This window comes from Pipistrellus kuhlii, unplaced genomic scaffold, assembly GCF_014108245.1.
Source record: "Pipistrellus kuhlii isolate mPipKuh1 unplaced genomic scaffold, mPipKuh1.p scaffold_m20_p_33, whole genome shotgun sequence".
NCBI lineage: Eukaryota > Metazoa > Chordata > Mammalia > Chiroptera > Vespertilionidae > Pipistrellus > Pipistrellus kuhlii.
The window spans coordinates 2,450,447-2,474,169 of NW_023425533.1; the positions used below are offsets into that span (position 1 = coordinate 2,450,447).

A 23,723-nucleotide genomic window follows, 5' to 3' on the forward strand; every position below is an offset into this window, starting at 1 on the left:
AATTTTATTTGATTCTTTGAATAATTTTATGGTGCTGTTCTATAGGAGAATAGGGTCAGTGGCTTGAAAAGTACTAGATTTTAATCTTTCTAAGCCATTAATAAAATTTAACAGAAAAGGCAAAATCTTGGCCCTGGACCCAGAAAAAAAAAGGCAGTTCTAACAGTTTCCTGAAACATAACTGAATCAAAAGTACATATACGTGAGATTCATCCATGTTCAAAGTAAATTTGGAGTGAGTATTCCTTTGCATATTGACTTATCACTTTCAAGAGTAAATATCACTCCAATATTTAGAGGAGAGTAAAATTTACCAATATTTGATTTACACAAACATATGAAAGTCAAAGTTATTGGATTAAACAAGTCTTCTGGAAAAAGAAAAAGAGTGTGCTGTATATTTTACAGACCATATTTATGACATGATCTCAAGCATTACTGATTTAATTACCTTTTCCTGTTTATTATGTTTCTTCCAGATTTAATCTACAAAATTGAGCTTGCAGGAGGTGTAGGAGCAATTTTCCTTCTCTTTGTATTGTCCGTGATCATCTACAAATGCTACAATATTGAACTGATGCTCTTTTACAGACAGCATTTTGGAGATGATGAAACTACTGATGGTAAGCTGTTTCCTATGGTTCAAGTGCAATTAAAAGGCCTGAAGTTGTGCCCAGTCAGTGTTGCTCAGTGGTTGAGCATAGACCCATGCACCAGATCACTGGTTCCATTCCAGGTCAGGCATGCCTGGGTTGCTAGCTTTCTTTCTCTCTGAAATCAATAAAATGATATTAAAAAACAAACATAACTTATATACCTTGGTCTCAGAGCAGATTTTATGAATTTGAACTAAAAGGCAAGGGAAGAAAGAAATTATTAGGTTAAAGGAAATAAGCCAATCAGAAAAAGACAAGTATCACATGACCTCACTTATACATGGAATCTAATGAACAAAATAACTGACAAGCAAAATAGGTACAGAGGCATGGATACATGGGACAGATTGACAGATCTCAGAAGGAAGGGATGACAGGGAGGAGAAAGAGATAAGGAAAGGAATTATATGCATACATGCAAAGCCCAAGGACACAGACAATAGTGTGGTGGAGGCCTGTGGGGCTGAGGCTTCATGATGGGGGGCAAGGATAGGTGGAAATGGGGGACAACTGTAATACAGTCAACAATAAAACTAAATTTTAAAAAGGCAAAAATAAATGAGTGGGACTATATCAAACTAAGAGGCTTCTGCACAGCAAAATGAATTGAGAACAGCCGAAACCGGTTTTGGCTCAATGGATAGAGCTTGGGCTTGGGGACTGAAAGGTCCCGGGTTTGATTCTGGTCAAGGGCATGTACCTTGGTTGCGGGCATATCCCCAGTAGGGGGTGTGCAAGAGGCAGCTGATCGATGACTCTCATCGATGTTTCTAACTCTCTATCTCTCTCCCTTCCTCTCTGTACAAAATTTAAAAAAAAGAAAAAAAAAGAAATTGAGAACAAAAAACAAAGAATGGATTCAGAGGTGTTTGCAAATAACAGATTCAACAATGGATTAATATTAAAAATATATAAAGAACTCTATATATCAATACCAAAAGAACAAACACTCTAGTTAAAAATTGACAGAGGAATTGAACAGACACTTCTTCCAAGAAGACATACAAATGGATATATGAAAAGATGCTCAACTTCACTAGTTATTAGGGGCATGCAAATCAAAACTACAAGATTCCTTTCATCACCATTTATCCTCTCTTTACCACCCCTCTTCTCCATTAATCACAGTTCTGTTGTCTGTATCTTTGATGTTGTTTGTTTTTGCTTAGTACCTTCACCTTTTTCACCCAGTCCTACAACCCATCTCCCCTCTGATAACTGCCAGTTTGTTATATGAGTCTGTTCCTATTTTGTTAGTTTATTTGCTCCATTAGATTCCGTACATCAGAACACACAATATGATATACAAATGAAGTATTTTAGAAATGTATACCTGAAACTTAAATAATGTTATTAACCAATATCACCCCAATAAATTCAATTTAAAAAGAAGAAAATGAGATACTATTGCAGAAGGAATTAATGAGCCAGATTTCCCAGACAGGAGTGGGAATGAGGTTCTTCGGGTACTACTAAAATAAGATTTTTCAGAAGCCCCCTTGAGAAGATGAGATGAGAACAAAGGCTTTATTTGTGTGAACTTACATTTCTCAGGTTCCAAAGTCCACTGGCCCTAAAGCCAGTCCTAGAAAAGGTGCAGTTGAGATTACAGCAAATCTAGAAGCAAAGCCAGTGACCAGAGCTTCAATTCCATGCTTCAGTCAGGTGTGGTTCAGGATCCAGGTGTGATTGATGGGTTCTTATTCATATTGTTGAATTTGTCTTCCATTCTTCTCAGCCACCTTATAAACATTTCTCTGAATTCTTTCTCTTATAAGTTGTTTACCTCTATGTAAAAAGGAAGTTTCGTTTACTTCCTTTTATGGTGATGTCTGCTTTTCTTTCATATGTGGGCTGTTTCTTTATGTCCCCATGGTCTCTCTTCTCTGTATATCTGGTTATGTAGTTCTCTCCATTCTTATCCCAGGTGAAATCTGACCCTTCTGTGGAGGAGTGCAGAGCTCCCCCAAATCCTGGTGTTTGCACCAATTGGGGACCAGTGCTCTGAGATTGCAGCTGTTCAGTGGCCACAGCCATAGATTTTTAGAGTTCCAATAAGATCCACTCTCTCCTCCTTCAAGATATATTTTCATATATATATATATATATATATATATATATATATATATATATTATTGATTTTTTACAGAGAGGAAGAGAGAGGGATAGAGAGTTAGAAACATCGATGAGAGTCATCGATCAGCTGCCTCTTGCACACCCCCTATCGGGGATACGCTTGCAACCAAGGTACATGCCCTTGACCGGAATCGAACCCGGGACCTTTCATTCCCCAAGCCGAAGCTCTATCCATTGAGCCAAACCAGTTTCGGCGCCACCCCAGTTTTGTTTACATTTACATTTACACTTACATTTACATGAAATATCTTCTTTCATCCTTTTACTTTCAGTCTGTCTGTGTGTCTTTTGTCCTGAAGTGGACCTCTTAGAGGTATCCTATATATGGCTATTCTCTTATCCACTCAGCTACCCTATGTTTTTTGATTGGTGCATTTAAACCATTTGCATTAAAATGAAAATTAATTAATAAGTATGTTTTATTGCCATTTTATTCTTTATAACTATGTTTCTCTCCCCTACCTCCTCTTTATTCTTCTTAAGGAACACTCTTTAACATTTTTTGTAATACTGCTTTTGTGGTAATAAACTCTTAACTTTTTCTACTTCAGAAAACTCTATTTCTTCTTCAATTGTAAATGATACCCTTGCTGGTTTAATTAGTCTTGATTTTAGTTCCTTACTTTTCATCACTTTGAATAATCTGTACCAATCTCTCTGGCCTGAAATGTTTCTGTTGATAAATCAGATGACAGGTTTTTTTGGAGCTTGCTTGCAGGTAACAAACTGTCTTTTTCTTGCTTCTTTAAAGATTATCTCTTTGTCTTTAAGCTTCAGCATTTTAGTTATAATGTGTCTTAGTGTTGACCTCTTTGAGTTCATCTTGTTTTAGACTCTCTGCACTTCCTGGACATTTGTATTTCCTTCACTGGCTTAGGGAAGTTTTCAGTCATCATTTCTTCAAATAGGTTCTCAAACCATTGCTCTCTCTTTTCCTATTTGTATATGTGTGATGAAGATGTTATTGTACTTCATGTTTTACCAAAATTCCCTTAAACTATCCTATAATTAAAAATACTTTTTTGTTTCTTTTTGCTGCTCTGATTGGGTGTTTTATGCTTCCTTGTCTTCCAAATCACTGATTTGATCCTCTCCTTTACATAACCTACTATTAATTTTAGTGAGTTCTTCATTCAGATATTGTATTCTTCCTTTCTGACTTTTTTATGGTTTCTATTCCATTTTTCATATTTTTGATGTTCCCACTAAGTTCCTTGAGCATCCTTATAATAATTTTTTAAACTCTATATCTAATAGATTGCTTGCCTCCATTTTATTTAGCTATTGTTCTGGAGATTTTTCTTACTGTTTCATTTGGGACATTTTTCATTGTCTCTCCATTTTGGCTACTTCTTTGTATTTGTTTCTGTATATTAGGTGTGGTAGGATGGCCTTATGTGGTTATTGTTCTGTGGGACCCAGGGGTGTAGACTTTTTGATCACTTGAGCTGGGATCTCCAAGAATGTTCTTTTTGTGGGCTATATGAGTCCTCTTGTTGCAATTGAATCTTGATTACTGTTGGCCCATTTATGCACAGTGTCATCCTTCCAGCAGGCTTACTTTGAGGATTCACCCCAACCATAATGTACAACCTGCTGTGCAGGTGCTAACTACACAAAGCCTCAACAGGTGTCTTGCCTGCTGAGATCTCCCTTTGGATGTGTCACTTGTGGAGCTAACTGGATCCTGCTATGATGTTTTCTGAAGCTCACCACTGTGTGTGTTCTTAGTAGGGCTTCTTGTGAGGGATTACGATGCAAGTCAATGTCAGACGCTGCCTGGCACTAGCCCTGCACAACCTCTTTAGAGCTACAAAGTGATCTGCAGTCTCTGGCTGTCTCTACTGGGTAAGAAGTACCAAGCAGGGTGGGCTACCACTAGCTCCAAGTCTGGTACGAGTCAGCAAAAGGCTGAAGGCACTCTGATATTGGCCTCTGCCTGCCTTTGCTCCCAGACTGCTTGTTAGTTTCAGTCCCTGAAAGAGCCCCTGGTGGTACTAGAGGTAGGTTTTCAGTGAGTTACCAGATAGGTGCCCGTGGTGTTCACCAGACCAATACAAATTCAAACTTGGGTTTGAGGCCACTCAGCAGAAGTTCCAGGGTACACCAAGGCTAGCTTCCACCTACTAGGTGTCCTCAGACATTTTTTTTTTTTTGGTTAGGATCTTAGGGAGTCATCAGGTTGAAGGCAGCAGAGTTTATCAGGACCAAACTGACCGATATTTAGGCTGTGTGAAGGAAGGGCTCTACACTGGCCAAGTGCACCAGGGGAAAATATCCCCTTTCCCAGAGCCATACACTCAGTCTAGTTTTTAATTCTTCCCAGAATTTGTGGAGTAGTCCAGATTTACAAGGTGGGGCCACCAGCAGTCCAGACAGTTAGTGAGCTGAAAGTTTGGAGGGTAGGGCTAGTGGATCTCAGTGTGAGGGAGGCACTGGTTAAGTTCATGGGGAAAATGGGGAAATGATCCCCATCCCAGAAAGTACAACTCAGTCACTGACACCCTCTGAGTCTGTCCAGATCTGTACACCCTGGGCTCAGGCAGCTTCCTCCTCCACGGTATATGAGCTCTGCTCTGCAGGGTGGGGATACATTGAGTCCAGAGAGTGGGGCTATTGCATTTTACCAGGTTAATGCTGTCAAGAAGGGAGTGCCCTACCCAAGAAAGACCATATCTGCTGTTTAGGACAGCCACTCCTGGTGGCTGTCTCTTCAGCTCTCTCCCCAGAGCCATAAACCCCAATCTCTCCTCATAGTACTTTAGTCTGTTCCACCCTCCTTCTGTCAGAGCCCAAGTTGAGTTGTTGCAAATGAGATTTTGTGCACTGACCCTTTAAAAAGGTGACTGGTTCTATAGTTTCTTATTACTCACTGGTGGACAAAATCCTTGTTTCCCTGATGGTTTTTACAGACAGATGTTATGTGGATGCCTCTTCATGGCTATGGTGCTCTGGGATGGGGCTCCATCCTTGAGTTGAGACCCCTCACTCCTCAGGGAGAGCCTTTACAGCTGAGCTATCCCTCCAGATTCTCAGTTTCTGCCTGTGGGAGCAGGACCAGGCCTTTTCATGTCTCTTCCCTTCCTATCAGTCTCAATGGACTTCTTTAAATCCTTAGTTGTAAGACTTGTTCAAATAATTTGCTATTTTTTCCATAATTTAGTTATAATTCCAACTTTACCTCAAAATGCCTTTTTAAAAATGTCACAATTTTTATTTGTATTTCTATTTAAATATATAGATGAACTAATGAAAAAACACTAAGACTCCAATAAACAAATGGACAAAAGAACGTGAAGAGACATGACATGTCATGAAAAATGATACAATAAAAATATGAAAAAATGTTTCATTTCACTTGAAATTAAAATGCCTTATTTTTCATTAAATAAAATCTATATAACAAATTCACTTCTTTATAATTCATTTCATTTCAATTTAACAAACAATGATTGCTTTATTTGACCTTAAAGTTATTCAGTTGTTAAATATTTAAGTGTCTACTATGTAGCAGGCACTATGCATGATATATTTACTTATACTCTTCATCTGGATCAGCACTACACACACACACACACACACACACATTCACATGCAGGCATTATAGCAATCACTAGGGTTATAATAATTAACAAAGTGACATAGTCTTGTCACTTTTGAAGCTAAGGATTTAGCACTGTGTTTGGCATAGCACCAGAAGAACTGGATTGTACACTGGAATGGCTTCCTGATGGTGAACTGCATTAAAATGAGGTTTTAAAATAAGAATGGACAGGTTTGACAACAGGAAAATTCTTCCATAGACATTTTGGTTCCATTCCTCATAATTTCTTTTTTCATTGGGAACTGCATACCCATGGTAACTGCTGTGTGAGCCCTCTTTATAGTGCTATGTCTGCATTGTGCTCCATTTTCTGGTTCCTTGGATGAGCTTAGTAAGCACAATTTAACACAGAAAAAGGCTCATTAACCTTGCCTAGCAAAGTGGTGTTGCTGAATTGCTATTTAGTTTTAAAATAATTTTCAGGCCTTGCTGTTAATCTTATTTGCATCATGTTGACTTTGCTCTATCCATTTTGCTCTTCTTTGTGAGCAACAGCTGTGGCTATTCATAAGGTTTTCTTGGCTGTATACATAAATCTGAAGTGCATTTTTTAAAACTGTGGCATCTGCATCACTGCTTGTTTGCTTGCTGTCTGGCATCCTAGAGCTTCTGGGGCGTCTGACATGGTAGCTTTCAGAATCTCTTCCTGCTTTGTGCATCTATCATAAGTTCTTCACTTTTAGTTGAACTTAAAAGGAAATAACTGAAATTGGAAGCAACCATTTTCCAAAGAATAATGTGCTTCTATAATATTAGGTAAAATTTATTATCCAGATATATTGGATATTAACATATGTCAAAGACATGCATTTTCTTTGTCATAAATTGAATTGGGATATGCAAATAGAGTGGTATTTTTCTAGAGGAATATCTTTGTAGCATTATCTATACTAAGATACAGGTGAAACAAGTAAGGATAAGACCAAGAATATGTGAGTTTAGGCATGGCTGGAGGCCAAAAGTCATAGTCAGAACAAGAAATGGGACAAGAGTCTAGAAGTCCTGGTCAGGTGCAAGAGTTGGGTATTAATTGCAGATGTCCGGCTCACAATATATGTTCAATAAATCATTGCTGAATGAATTAATAAGTAGTTAAATTTAACCAAGTTTGTGAGATAGAGAAGTTATCAAAATAAGAAGAAAAAGGGTTTGGTCTGATATCATGAACATTATGGAGTTTGAGGCAGCATGGCCATCCTCCAGGAACAATGAAATGCATTCTGCTCATAGGAAACAATGAAATGCATTCTGCTCATAGGAATGGAGCTGTTGTCCTTTGGCCTATTTTATGCTTCCAGCTGTGTATCATTGGCAGCTCTAAGTCCCAGATGAATAATTATAGCTGGAGAAAGTCAAAGGCCTGCAGATACATCCTGAGCTCCACTGGAACAGGGGCAGAGGTGTTAGAATTATGGGAAAGTTCTTGCATTATCATTGCATATGAACATCCTCACTTCCCAGTAGTGTTTTATCTATAACAGTGGAATATATCTCTAGATAGTCAGAGAGTCCTACCTACTCCTGTCATAGGGTATTTATATCTTTACTACTTAGAGGCCCAGTGTATGAATTTGTGCACAGGTGATGGTGCCAGGGACACAATCAGCCCTCTGGATGGGAGGTGGGATGTCTTTGCTGGCCCAGGATCCTGATCCATCCCTCTGAAGTTTGTGCCTTTTGTCAGGAGTCACCTGGTGGCTGCTTTTATATGCTTTCTTCCTTGTGAGAGAAAGAGGCTTAGGGAAAGAAAACTGCCATGGTGCCCAAGGCTGACTTCCCAGAGGTTGGCAGTGCTGTTGGGATGGTACTGGTGGTGCTGGTTCGTCAGTGCCTGGCCCATTCTCTGGAGATTGGACCTGTAGGACTACTGAAGGAATGGCTACCAATGGGCTGGTGGGCCAGAGGATGTGTCTGTCAGCTGAGTGGCACTCCCATTGTGGGAGTCCACTGACCACCAGGGGGCAGCTCCTGTATTGTGCATCTGCCCCCTAGTGGTCAGTACATGTCATAGTAACTGGTCATTCCAGTCTTTCTGGTCATTCGGTCTCTTAGGCTTCTATAATAATAAAAGCATAATATGCTAGATAGACCAGACATCCTTCAAACTACCTTCCAGATAAAGACGGGGCTGCAAGGGCCAAGGCAGCAAGCCACCACAGCTGTGAGGGCTGAGCCCCTTGCACATTTTTTGTGCATTGGGCCTCTAGAGTCTATCTATCTATCTATCATCTATCTATCTATCTATCTATCTATCTATCTATCTATCTATCCATCCATTCATCCATCCATCATCTATCTATAGATATTAGAGGCCCAGTGCACAAAATCATGTATGGGTAGGATCCCTCCACCTGGCAGGCAATCAGGGTGGTGGGAGGTTGGCCAGTGGGGAGGGACCGTGGGTGGTTGGCAGGTGTGGGGAAGGGCTGTTGTAGGTTGGCTGGCTAGCGGGAATAGGGGCCTTGGGAAATTGGCCACCCTGACCAGGGCCATTGGGCCAGCCAGCCGGGGGGGAGGGGCCACAGAAGGTTGGCCAGTTTCCCTGCTTGGGGCCCATGGGGCTGACTGGGGAGAAGGGAGGTTGGCTGGCCCAGGGGAGGGGCTGCGAGAGGTTGGCTGTGGGAGCACATTGACCACCAGGAGCTAGCTCCTGCATTGAGAATCTGGCTCCTGGTGGCCAGAGTGCATCATAATGACCCGTCAACCAGCCATTCAGTCATTTGGTCATTCAGTTGCTTAGGCTTTGATATAGATGATAGATAGATAGATAGATAGATAGATAGATAGATATTATCCTTTGTTCCTCCCTCAGCAGATAGAACCAAATCATTAATGGTATAGGTAAGTGGCTGCTTCTTTCTGTAAATTACCTTTTGGTCAGGTTTTAACCATATTCTAATCAGATCTGTTTTTAATGGGAAAAGATTGATGTGTTTTAAAAACAAATCTTGAAATATTTGCCTGTTTTTTTAAGTATTATTTGTAAGTATCTAGATTTAATGAATACAAATAGTTCTATATGAGTCTATGCTCACTACATTAACTTTAAATTTTTTTAATAAATAAGGAAATTCTGAAAAACACTTTTCAAGTGTGACCCTTATAAAACCAATGGGGACTAATACCTTCAGTAATTATATTCATTAATTTTTCAGGAAAAATACATATGAAGAGTTCATCTCTGGGACAATACAGCAAAGAAAGAGAAATATACATTATCAAAGCACAGTTGACTCTCTGGCTAAATGTGTGAAGGGAAAACCTAATTTTCCCATATTGTAAGGATGTATATTTTGAAACAAATACTTCTTTTAGAAGCTGTGTCAAATTAGTTGACCATGGATTGAACAGAATAATAGGGAATGCACTTGTATAAAACCCAGCTGCTGTCTCTAATATTTGGTAATGAACTGCTTTTTGTATATGAAGATGACAACACTAACCAACTGGAGGAATGGCATGTGCTGTATGTGTCTGCAGGAGTGAGGCTGGATTATTTTGATCTTCCACACTCTAGGGCCCAGCCCTCCCTTGGATCTCTTGCACATATTTTTGTAAACTCGATATAGTCTGTGACCAAGTAACAGATTCAAGACAACTGGTAGAGACAATTCAAATCAATGTCTTTGGTCTATTTAGTCTTGCATTCAAATATACTGAGCTAATCATTCACACATCACTGAAAACCACAAATATGTAGTTACCAAGAGTCACAAATAATAATTCCCTCTATTATTCTGTCTTGACTACTGCCCATTGCATAAAAGTTTCAGGTCATATCATCATATGACTAGGTTATGCTGAAATGTATTGGATTTATATAACATGTCGATTGACTTATTTTTCCAACTACTAACAATAGTTGCTGATTATAGTTCTTATTTCAGCCTGTTCATGGTTATAGATTTTTTAGAAGAGAACCTGATATTATGTACAACCTTTTTGTTGTTCTTTATATTTAAGACAACAAGGAATATGATGCCTATCTCTCTTACACAAAAGTGGATCAAGATACTTTAGACTGTGACAATCCTGAAGAAGAGCAGTTTGCTCTTGAAATACTGCCAGATGTCCTAGAAAAACATTATGGATATAAACTATTCATCCCAGAAAGAGACCTGATTCCAAGTGGAAGTAAGTACTACCAAGTTTTGTATTTTAAAAGTTTGGTTTCTTTCGGTAGTTATACAGAGGCTTCAAACATTACAGCCATAGTCGTTTCTCACAGGAAATTTTATTAAATTCAAATTTCTCCCCAGTGATTGTGTTATGACTTTCCAACATCCACATTTTCACAAGCACTTTCACTTATATTTCAGATATAGTTTTAAGTTGTGCCTTAATAATATATTTTATCATATTGCCTTTGTGTTCTGAGAAAATGATACTCCTTAAAAAATGGTCTGTATAAATCAGCTGAAATATTTTCAATGTATTTTTAATTGAAATCTGGTCTTTTATCATTGTACTTATACATATACATACAATCATTGTCACTAATAACTCTGAATTTATGCCTTGTTATTCATTTTCAGATTTATAGAAAATCCACTTAAATAGGTATGTGAGACCACTGGGAATTGCACTTTCATTGTATATTTAAATTATTTTTAAGAAGTGTGGATTATGTGGGCTTGAATGATACTTTAAAATTATGTTACATATTGAAAACTATTTTGAGCTTTCAGAATAAATCTGGGTCCAAGTAAATACATATACTTTGTTCCTGTTAATATTCAGAATGTTTACAGGGTAAAGTGTATGGGAAATACAGAAAAGCTTAAGATATGGTCCTACCCCTCAAAGATTTTAAAATGCCATTAAGGGAAAGAAAAGTGCTAGAATTAATTTGCATGTGAGTTTATGTTAATATCCTTGAGAAGGGAAAACTGAAACGTAACCACAAACCAAAATATGATTATTTATACACTTGGTTTTTTTTTCTTTAATATATTTTCATTGATTTCAGAGAGGAAGGGAGAAATAGAAACATTAATGATGACGTAGAATCATTAATTGGCTGCCTTTTGCATATCCCCTACTGGGGATGGAGCACACAACGCAACATGTGCCCTGACTGAATGGAACCATGACCTCCTATTTCATAGATCGATGCTCAACCACTGAGCTACACCAGCTGGACCATTTATACACTTGTGATAACATAACTAAAAAGGTTGTATTTTCAATACTTTACAGTATATAAAATATTTTCACATAAATAATTCTATTTCATTGTTACAATAACTCTACATAGAGAAAAAGCAGGTACTTTCCTCTTACAGATGAGAAAATAAGGCCCCAAAGAATTTTCAGATTGGGTAGCTGGTAAATGTTAGAGCTGGAATTAGAGCCACAGTATGTTTGCCTTTGGTTCTCACTTCACTAGATCCATGGTTGGCAAACTGTGACTAGATCCATGGTTGGCAAACTGTGACTCGAGAGCCACATGCGGCTCTTTGGCCCCTTGAGTGTGGCTCTTCCACAAAATACCAAGGCCTGAGCGAATCTATTTTGAAGAAATAGCATTAGAAGAAGTTTAAGTTTAAAAAATTTGGCTCTCAAAAGAAATTTCAATCTTTGTACTAATGATATTTGGTTCTTTTGAATAATGAGTTTGCCAACCACTGCATTAGATCATGCTATTACTCAATAACATTTATTCACATTATCAGCAGTCTACAGTGGTCACTAAACTGACAGGAGACAAATGGAAACAACTGAGTTCTGGTCGTTCATTTATTTTCTCAGAGCCCAAATGTGCATGTGTATGTGAGTATTCACATTTATATGTTCATAGAAAAGAATAAAGAAAACAGTATTTACCAGTCCATTACTTTCCTGTACCACAAAAGAAAGAATTCCCCAAACTTCTTCACATGGCCCTTTGCTTTTGTCTTTCTGTAATTTTTTTTTATTTTGATGATTTGACATACCACTTCTATACTGATCAAAGCCTCGATGAACATGCTGATACCTTAGTCATTTTTTATTCTACTGTATCTCTCAAATCCAGTGTCTATTGCATTTTTCCCAGTCTCACTTCTACCATTCTAGCATTGGTCTTATTTACCTCATTTTGTAATGTTGATTACTCTCTACCTTCCCTATTTGTCCTTTCATCCATCTAGTCCCACTAATATGTATACCCCCTTGATCACATCACTCCCCTATTTAACATTCTTAAATTGTTCACCATTTCCTATAGAATCAAATTTATAACTTTTATCTAAGTACTTTTATAGTCTTCTGTCAATTCAGATTTATTTTCCAAAATATCTCCTACCATTCCCCTACTTATATCTTCCACTGTAGTCAAACTGTGCCTTTGATATACATTATGTGTTCTGCGATGCTTTTGTTCATGTTAGTCTTTTATACCTTTAAAAATCCTATTAATCTTTCTCCATATAACTGTGAAAAGTCAATAATAATTTCTCTAGCCCTTCATGATGTATAATAATTTGTTTGACTATAAATTTTGTACTCTTGTGATATTTTGTATTATTTTATGTACATATGTACATCTATTTATGTCAGCAAGATTGCAAGCACCATGAGGGCAGGGACGTTGTCTGATTTATCCTCATGCCTCTGTCTTCATTTATCAGATTAGTTAAGCCCATTTTATGCTTCATAGATGCTTATCGGTTTTATTTGAACAGTGTTGGTTTAAGACAGGAGGAAATAATAAGAATAAAATATGTAAGGGTTTAAATTTTTTCATTGTTTTATATTTTAATTTTCAATTATAGTTTATATTAAATAATAATCTATATTAGTTTGAGGTGTGCAGCAAAGATTTATGCATGTCAGTATGTGGAAGACATTTTTCATATATATATATATCATATATATATAGATATAGATATAGATATAGATATAGATATAGATATATTTTTTTTATTGATTTTTCACAGAGAGGAAGGGAGAGATATAGAGAGATAGAAACGTCGATGAGAGAGAAACATCGACCAGCTGCCTCTTGCACACCCCCTACTGGGGATGTGCCCGCAACCCAGATACATGCCCTTGACCGGAATCGAACCTGGGACCTTTCAGTCCGCAGACCGACGCTCTACCACTGAGCCAAACCGGTTTTGGCAAAACATTTTTCTTTAACAAAGTGAATATGGAAGCTACAAAGGGGCTTTCTACTGAAACAAAAATATTGTGAATAATTCATAAAATGGCATCAGTCCTTAAAACAGGCTGCTGAATATATTATTTTAATTTTTTCATATATTTGTAAAATTATCTACAAGGGGTTGATTAATCACTGATTAAATTTTAAATACTTCTTTACTATTTGTTGCTAAATTTATTAGATTACTATGTAGTTTGTGTTATGTTTGTTTTTTTGTTGTTGTTGTTTGTTTTTGTTTTTGCAAGAGCAACTTATTAAATGTAGAAATTTGGTAAAATCTATTTTAGAGTGATATAAGCTAAATTACATTAAAATAGCATCATTACCAAGCAGAATGTACCTTCAATATCAAGTCATCTTCACTAGAACTCAATGCCGTGCCAGTCTTTCTTCCTTCTTGCATTCTAAAATTGTTAGCTCCACAATAGCCAGTGTTTATCAACCCCACCAAGTGAATAAAAATGGCAGCCTTTATGTATGAATATTTCATCATCATATTTATTCTAAACTAGAAAACAATGCTTCACCATTATATTTTATAAAGGGAAATTAGGACAATGTGGAACATAAAAGATCCACTTTATCTGAGATTCAGTAGATGACATTTGCTTATTGTGTAAAGAAGCACCTATTTATGCATGGTTGAGAATGAGAACAGAGAGCATGATGGGGAGAGATATGCATCTCAAAGTTATATCCCCTTAGTGTTCCTAGATAGTCTATTTTGATGACTTGACAAGTCAATTGAATCAACCTGCTATGTCAATTTAGCCAAATAGGTAGTAGAATATTTTGCACCTCATTGAATCAGCTGATTGTTTGGCTGAATTGATTGAAATTAATTAGTATTTTTGCCATATCATAGACAGGTCTGAACATTCTTCTTGACCATAATGTGTGAGGCTAATAAAGCTGTATTCCCTATCTCAAAACTACAATCTTTGAGAACATTAACAAACTATCTAAAAGATTAGAGGAGGTTGTCATGGCCAGTTGGCTTAGTTGGTTGGAGCATCATCCCACATGAAAAGGTTGTGGGTTAAAATCCCCAGTCAGGTGACCAATGGATGTTTCTCTTTCATATGGATGTTTCTCTCTTTCTTTCTCTCTCCCTTCCTCTCTTTTTAAAAAATCAATAAAACAAAAAAAGCATCCTCAGGTGAGGATTTAAAAAAAAAAAAAGATGATAGGAGTCTATCACCTAGTATACATTGTCATTTAAATAATTTAACAATAGAAACACCCAAGAAGATGCCATCAGAATGAGTAGAGATTTTATATTCCATAGCAATAATTATAGCTTTTTGAGATTATGCAACCATCAGACTGAGCAGGGTCTTGGATCCTGTATACTCAGTGGTGGACAGGGAGACTCCTTTTACAAGTAAGCCATTGAGACAACTATGCAATTTTTAGATACAACCACTGGAGGGTGTTTGACTTTAATCCTTCCTTCCTGAACAGGGAAATTAATGTTCTCTGAATTCCAATTTTGGTGTGTAACCTGCAGAAGTTTTTAAAAAGGTTCTTTGACAATTTTTCTTTTCCATCAACATTTCAGAGCCGGCTGAGCAGTCATCATGTCACGATTAACGAGTTTTTCCTTGGCATTTTTAGCATGCATTCAGGAAGTTGATGAAGTATATGAATAATATATTTGATTTACACATGAATGACAGAGTAGAATATTTTGGACTTGGTGTATGCATGTTATTAAAGAAGCTTCTGTGGTCTGTACTTGCAGTAATTGGTACTGATTTAACAGGTTATGCTATATAAATATAGACACATTCTTGTGTGTGTGGGGGGGGAGCTAGTTATAATATTATAAGCTATGTTTGTCCCTCACATATCATTTAAAACATGTTGATCCAAGACTACTCCTTCCTCCAAAAACTATCAATGAGGCCTTTGAGGATTGTAACAGCAAACTTTATAATATTCCTAACTTGTGACAATAATTTTCTATGAATCAAATTAATGAAGTGTATGAAATAAACCCATTCATATTCAATGCCTTTAGTTTCTTTTGTACCACTCTCATAGTATTCTATCTCAAAATCATTAACACCAAAAATCATTAACCTTTCCAATGTATACAGTTTAAAAAGCACATGAATGGTGAATGGGTCTCCCTCCCTCTCTCTCTCTCTCTCTCTCTCTCTCTCTCTCTCTCTCTCTCTTTTTCTCTCTCTCTCTCTCTCTTTCTCTTCTTTCCTCCCTCCTTACCTCCCTCCCTTCCTTTTTCTCTCCCTAGAGTTCTCAAAATGCTTCAAAAAATCATGACACTTTCCAAGGTGAGGTAGAAGTGTCTGTACCTTTCTCACTTTCTCATATGGCCTACTAGAGAAGTGTCCTTTGGTCATCATGAACCAGCAGAGATGGGAAGATTTGACATAAATATTTTCTCTTAATGCTAAAACTAAAATTCTTCAGATCTGGACATTATTTTCCTGGCAGTAACCAACCTTTCCATTCTTGGGCTTGTGGCCAGGATCTTTCTTAAGTTTTCTCGGGTTTGGCGCCTGAAAGTGGCAAGAATTCCTACTTTCCAGTAAAAGTTTGGTCTGTCTCTTCCCAGGCTAGAAACATCTGTCCTGAGAATAGCAAAAGCAACTTTTTTGCCAACAGGCATCTGAATGTCAGAAATCACAGGCAATCCAAAGACAGCCTATTTAAAAAAATAAATGCCTAGAGACACAAACTTGAGAAGTAGAGATTTTTTTTCACCCCTGCAGCTGCTGGGTTTTGTGGTGTAAAGTATTCTACACAGAGCACATTGTGTTCATGGGGCCTAGTGGATCCTAGAGGAATGAACAGATGTGCTCTGAAGCTGACATGTGACCAACAGAACCCAGCTGTGCAACTGAGATCCTAAGATTGGGGACATTTTTGGATGAGTACCATTTAGGCTCTTGAGCCCATAATTTCTCAGTGTTTCTGCAAAGAATTAAGAACATGAAAATATAAAAGTTTATTAAATTGGGATGAGGGTTACTAATTAAATGGAGAAAATAGCATTCTAAGACTGAGAATAAAACCAACCCAAATATATAACTGTTGTTAGCCTTTAAGAAAAACAAGTTAAGTGCTTAAATGTACACATGCAATAATTTAACAATTATAAAATCAGCAAGTTCTGGCTGAAAATTTTTGGAAAATCTAAAGATATCCAAGTGGACATTGAATGGAAAAAAATCCTTCAAATATTTTAACCTCAATTTCTCCTTTTATTCATATGAATAGTATGGGGAGCTCTATGTGAGTTATTCATGAAATATTGCATCTGAAAAAGATACTAGTGAAATAAAATATTGTCATACATATGGTTTATATGCTATGTCTGTTGAAATTATATTTATGAATTTGGCTTCAAGAATCAAATTGTCTTTCCATTGTTTTCATGTTCAATTTTTCTGAGTTTCTCTCAAGAATATCAGTATTCCTTCAGTAATTTAAGGAAAACATAATGTCTGATTACATTATTTTGCTAGACTTTCCTTATTAGTCCAATCTTCATTTCTTTAATATTTAGCACTAGCCATGTGATTGTGCTGACAATTAAATGACAAATGACTGGAGAATGTATCTGGTGTCAGATCATCCCCAGTTACTTCTGAAGTGAAGCATGCAAAAAATTGTGCATGGTCCTGTAGTACTCATTGCCAATAATTCCTCTAATAGCTGGACAAATTGGACACCATTCAAGTAAATTGTGCTCTGGAAGTAATAAAATCCTTTTCCAGACTATCTGACATCTGTGACCTAAAAACTGTAAGACAAGGGTAACATGTACAATCATTTAATGCATTGTGTGCAGTTTACTCACTGGAAATAAAATGAAATATGTCCAGCATCCCCTTTTTGTTAGAGTCAAAAGTGAGGAAACTGTACTCCATTGTACACAGGAATGAAGATAGTGGACTAAGATGTGTCATCAAAGTTTGAAGTAAAGGAAGAATTCATTGTTTAGAATTTCAATCAGGAAAACTACTGATTGAACAGGCACAAACAACAGGCACCTTTGAACAAAAAAAGTGTAGGAGAACAGGCTAAATGTGTCTTAACTATTAAGGAAACCACAGGAAAAAATTGTATAAGGAGCAACTTGTCTTGTTCATATTTACTAAGTTTGCACTAATTGGAATTAGTATAGTTACAACTTACTAGGCTATGAAAGTAATGGATAAAAGAGAAGGGTAAAGACATTTTACAAACTCTCTTTGCTACTCTCAACATTCTTTTTCTTTCAATATTTTCCAAATTTGTTCCTTTTCCTACCTCTAATTTTAGTGAGGAAGTCAAGAGGGAAGAGAAATAATTTAGAGAAGGCAACACTTCAGAGTAGATTCTGTCCACTAACATGCTCTCCCACCCACACACGTTAAATGAAATAGCAAAAGTAAAGGATTCACTTCCAGAAATGTAGCCTCCAAAGTAAAAACTGTAAATAAATATAATTCCCTACAGTCACAAGGTCTCAGAAAATCATATTAACTGTTGATTAACCTACTAATCAGAAACAAAACACCTGTCAAAATATTTATCCCAGCAAACTGTTAATTATCAAGCCAAGGACTTGGTGAGGGAGGGGACATATAAGGGTTTTGTAGGGTTAGTAATATTACACAATGTTTAGAAAGTCCCCTTCTTACCTCACACACACCTAGCTTAGTAAAAATTCTGTAGCCTCAATCTCTGTGGCCAACAACATAGACAGAATCTTAACAAAGGAATAATCACAACCCTAAAAGTTTAGCAACATCAGCCAAGATAAAGATTCAGGTTGTCCACCTGTGTAAGTCTTTCAATAGCTTAGTATTAAAATCATATTGAAAATGCAGATAGTATTTTTAGTGAGACTACATTATAAAGTACCTCACTGTAATCCTCTAGTTATACCAGAGATCTATTTTCCCCAAAATATATAGTGCTAAATTATACATTTTTCTTTGATACATCGAAAACCTATATTATTTTGCTGATTTCTTCACACAGGTATAGGAGGGTAGCCATCTCAGCCACTGTCAGAATTGTCTTGGTTTTAAGTCTTGGCATATTAACCCAGAGGTTTTATTATATAAATATCATTATTGATAGCTTATCAATTAACTAATGTTCACCAAAATTTAATGGATTGTTATCTGTTTTGATATATCCTGTCTAGCTCTAATGGTTTGTCTGTTTAACTGATAGTGACATACAGAACTGCAGGTATAGGCATATATAACTACTGTTATATGAACCTGGCAAATTAATAAATTATGTCTTTGTCCACAGCCTTTTAACATTTTTAATGTGCTAACTGCCCCTAATAATGTCTCTGACATAAATAGAAGTGTTAACATAAAACAATGTTTAGAAAGTCCCCTCCTTACCTCACACACACCTAGCTTAGTAAAAATTCTGACAGGCAATGGTGTTACCCATGGGCTGTGGCTTTGTTAGAGAATTTATAGTTTACAAATTTGCTAAATGATTAGTTTGATAAATCAAATGGTTAGTAGGAAGTAATAAGACCACATGGAAATTCATGCTATACATTGTTTTTCTCCTTTGTCCTTCTGCCTATATCTGCAGCAGATTCAGATACTGAGATTTAGGGGTATACTGAATTCTTTTGGAAAAGGAGTATATATGTCCTATTAGAAAAATTTATTGGGCCTGCCATTATGTCTGCTTCAATTTTGTTTCTGTATTTCTTCATATAGTTTATTTTTTGCTTTGTTAATAAGTGTCCTATTTTCAACTCACTTTTATATATCTAATCCTATTTTTCTAAATGCACTGGAATTTTATTCAATTATCCCTGGAATTGATTTTAAAATTGAATTTGCTTTTGATATGGTTTTAGGTAGTCACTTTTCTTGTTTCTTATAAACATGAAGAAACTGGTGCTACTGACATGATATTTTTTTACTTCTCTAATAGATATACATCCTAAGGACAATGCATAGTGACAATGGCTTCAAGTATTTTTCTAAAATATTTTTCTAACATTTTGTCAAAAGGAACAGTATAGATAAAATAAAAATATTCTTTGCAGATGCACTTAAATGTGAAAAATAAATTTATACCAACTTAAAAAAAAACTTATCAAAGGGAATGTGTTTTTGTTTTGTTTTTTAACCAAATTATTAAGATCACAAATAGGTCAAGTGTAATTAGCTTGGTTTAATGTCTGATAATCTGATGTGGTTTCACAGCCTTGTCTAAAGAAGCAAGAGGATATCACATACAATTCCCTTTAGTTTACTTTGTCATTGTAAGTCACTTTAATGACCTTTAAGGGATATTTTATATTTTTGTAGGGGAAAAAAAAGAGTATTTTAAGAGATTCCTGTTACTCATTTACTAAATTTGCCTGATTAACTCAGGGCAAGGTATAGTGAATATTCATATGTGCTGGGGATTTAGTAATTTGAGGGGGGGCATTTCTTTATGATTTCTTCATGATAACAAGCTTTCTAAAATGGTCTCTGGAGATTTCTAAAACATCTCTAACAAAGCCACAGCCCATGGGTAACACCATTGCCTGCCAGAGACCACACTAGCCATGAATGAGCAATTTCTTAACTCGATACACCTTTTTGCTCAGTTTATTTGGAACTTTACTAACCCTACACACCCTGATTGATCTCTAATTCAGGAACAGCAAACTTTCTCTGTATAGATCCAGATACTAAATATTTTAGGCTTTGTGGTTTATATATGGCCTCTGTTACATCATATTCTTATTTTTCTTCTTTTATAACACTTTAAACATGTTTAAAAATCATTCTTAGCTCACAAGCCATACAAAAGCAGTACATAATCCTAATGGATTAGGCTCCAATTTGGTCATTGGAAGCAGACATACAACCCCTAGGTAAGGAGGAAATTATTTTGGGCACTTGCTCAGTAGAAGCCAGCAATAAACCCTTGGCTAAAGATTAACAAGTGAAAAATATTAACTCCACCTCTTTGGTCTCTTGCTAAATTACTTTTTTATTTTCCATTCTGGCTAAATTGTTTTTTGAGAAAGATAAAGAGAAGGAAAGACTTAGGAAGGAACAGAAGGAGGAAGGGAGCAAAGGGAGATAGGCAAGAGAGTAAAGATGGAAAGACAGAAAGAAATAGTGAGAAAGAAAGCAGAAAGTGAAAAACAGAGGGAGAGCCAGAATATGGAAGCTAGGGTACAGTCTCTTCTTTTCCTTAGAGCCAGGCAAATCTTAGAAGCACCTCCCCAGCTGCTTTTAAATACTGAGATTGTTGCCCAGCCACTGATCACCATCCCAAGAAGTGAAATGTGGGCTTCACATCTGAACACTTCCACTTGGTTTTTCACCAAGTGAAATGGAACATGAAATTCGGGGCCCAAGCAAATGGCTCATGTTTTCTTTGGGACATCTCGGCTGTGTCTACTCAGGGAAAATTCTGAGGTACTAATGAATTATTCCAGTGCATATGATTAATGTATATATAGGGCAAACCAGGGTAATTCAGAGCTTTTTTCTTCCACAGGAGGTTTGCAGCCGGAATAATCTGGATGGTTGCCTCAACTCTCCACTAGGCTTTGCCAGAATAAGCACAGCAAGAGTAGTGTGCAGGAGACAGGGACCACTCCCTCTCTCTGAGGTTTCCTTCAACACCCACACCCTGTGCAGCTGAGCATAGTGGGATCTGTCCTCACAGGCATTCATTTTTGGAACAAAAGCAATTTATATCTAATGAATCTCAAGCCCCCGTACCACCACCACCACACACACAAAAATCTTAAATGTTGCATTATCCTTAGCTATTAAATGGAAAAATATAATAGACAGGTGAAGGAATAACCATATTAATTGAGGGAAATTATACCATATTCAATTTCCTATTTGAGAAAGAAGATAGCAAAGTCAAAGTTAATTATTTACCAATAAAATTAATTAGTATATATGTGGATATTTTCTCTAATTACTGTGAACACCTGGGTTGTATCTTTTCTTTAAGTGATAGATATATGTACAGATATATCTTTTGTTTTTAAAATTATAAAACTACATCTCAACATATAGAAATAGTACTTTTCTCAGAGACAATATGATGTGCTTCATAGAGGTATAGTTTATGTTACAGAGGTTTGTACACTTTTTTTAAAAAAATTAAATGAAAAACTTCAATTAATGATGAAAGAACACTACTCAGAATAACTCCTTGGTAAATTATTTTTAAAGGATTCTTCTATAAAATTAACCATTAGTTCATAATGTACCTAGTAAAACTGTATTTTCAAGGACTCCTGCACTTATACCATAATTCTAGTTTTGGTTTTATATTTTCTTTTTGTTGTTGTTTGGAGGAAAGGTGAAAAGAATAATGGGAAAGATGCATGATAGTTTATTTTACTGTATCTTACAGATCCAACTTCTAATGATGAAGCTTCCCACATAACTTCTTTATTTTTGGGAGCAGAAAGAAAGGAATAAAATGAAGAGTCAGGATGTTGATGCATTGAGATAATGGTTTTCCACTTTAGTGAAACTTTTTACCTCACCTTCCATTCTGTTTCACCAGTTCTCTAAATGATAATTACCAAATGATAACTTCCCTGTTGTGTGATGTTTTTTGTTTTGTTTTGTTTTGTTTTTACTATTTGCATATTTTAATGCTGATTTCTTTCTGAATACATAATCTCTAAAATAAAATGCTTAAATAAAAATAAAATGCTTGTAATTCTTAAGAGGTTCTTTTCTTACTTAGTAATTGCTTTATCCTCTCAGAAACAGTAATTGTAACTACTGCATAAGAAAGCGCTAAAATGTATTAAGTAAAAAAAAACAAAACAGCAGTAACAATTAATTGAAAATGGGCAATTCTATGTATATCTCTTTAAAAGTTCCTTGTTTATCAGTAGGGTGTGTAAAAAGTTTGCTCATTTTCACTTGTGAAAGAGTTTTTGCTGCCAAGTGGTGGAAGTAAACACTGGGAAAGAGAGATCATCTGCAAAACAAGTATATCTTTTCAAATGGCTTATACTGGGCTGTGTGGTGGTCCCACACTATGTACTGGACATGACTCTTTGAAAGCAGTCTGTAACCTTGGACAGATTTACAGTGACAGATGTTGCTATGCTTCTGAAAGCACTGTTTCTGCTAGAGGACACTGAAAATTAGACAAAACCCTGTGTTCTGCTTAGTAAAGACAACTCTCTGTTGTAGCACCTGTGTCCAAGTCTCCATTTGTTAGCACATGTGCATGTTTCCCATTTTGGGGGATAAGACTTTGGGAAGGATGCTTGCAAAAGGATTATTCCATGATATAGATAAATTTCAAGTTGAGTGTTTTTGTACCATGGAAAGGCCATAACATATTCACCTCACTCTCAGAATTGCTCCACAAACAGCACTAAAACTTCTCAGTTGATAGACTCTTTCTCCATTTCTGCTCATTCCACATCACCCCCTCACTTTCAATCCAACACTCTCTCTTCCTCTGAAAAAAAGATCAGCTGGTTCAAAATCCAGGGGCACATACATAACACTTCTCTATCTCTGGATTTTAAAGGCAAAATGTAGAACCTAAAGTTTGCAAGTAACATAAATTATTTGGAGAAACAAGCTATGATTCTAGATTTTCCCACCATTTCTATCACAGTATGTTTGAAGTAGTTCATATACATAGATCACCCCCTACTTATTTTGCAGTTGAAAAATAGAGGGGAGAAACAAACAAAACCCATAAATACAGTGAATCTTCAGTAATTAAAAAGTTCCATTTTTCCTTTCATCAACTGATTGCTTGTTTACATAGAGTATAAGCATGGAAACCTGCTTTAAATTAAATGATCAAATAAATAAAAATGAAGTATGCCTAAGTTCTGAAGAAATCAGATTTAATATTTACCAACAAAACACCATAACTAATGAAGTTCAAAAAAGGAGTATTTTAAACAGTTTTTCTTTTTAATTGAGTGAAGGGAGAGAGAAAAACATTGATGTGAGAAACATTGATCAGTTTCCTCCCATACATATCCCAAGCAGGAATCAAAACCACAACCTGGATATCTGCCCTGAGTGGGAATGAAACCTGCCACCTTCTGGTGTATAGGAAAATGCTGAAATGGAGCAACAGTGGTCAGGTCTAAGCAGGAATTTGTTTTTGTTTGTCTTTCATTTTTCTTTTAAAGGGAATGGGCTTTCTAATTGTGCAATACAAG

General features: G+C 36.3%; 1 protein-coding gene across 1 annotated transcript in view; it reads left to right on the plus strand.

Moving 5' to 3' along the window:
- IL1RAPL2 (interleukin 1 receptor accessory protein like 2) overlaps positions 1-23,723 on the plus strand; it is a 1,438,686-nt gene that overhangs the window by 1,413,968 nt on the left and 995 nt on the right. Inside the window, exons 8-9 of the mRNA XM_036460794.2 lie at positions 480-623; positions 10,360-10,530. Coding sequence (XP_036316687.1) covers positions 480-623; positions 10,360-10,530 — 315 coding nt within the window. The remainder of the gene's footprint in view (positions 1-479; positions 624-10,359; positions 10,531-23,723) is intronic.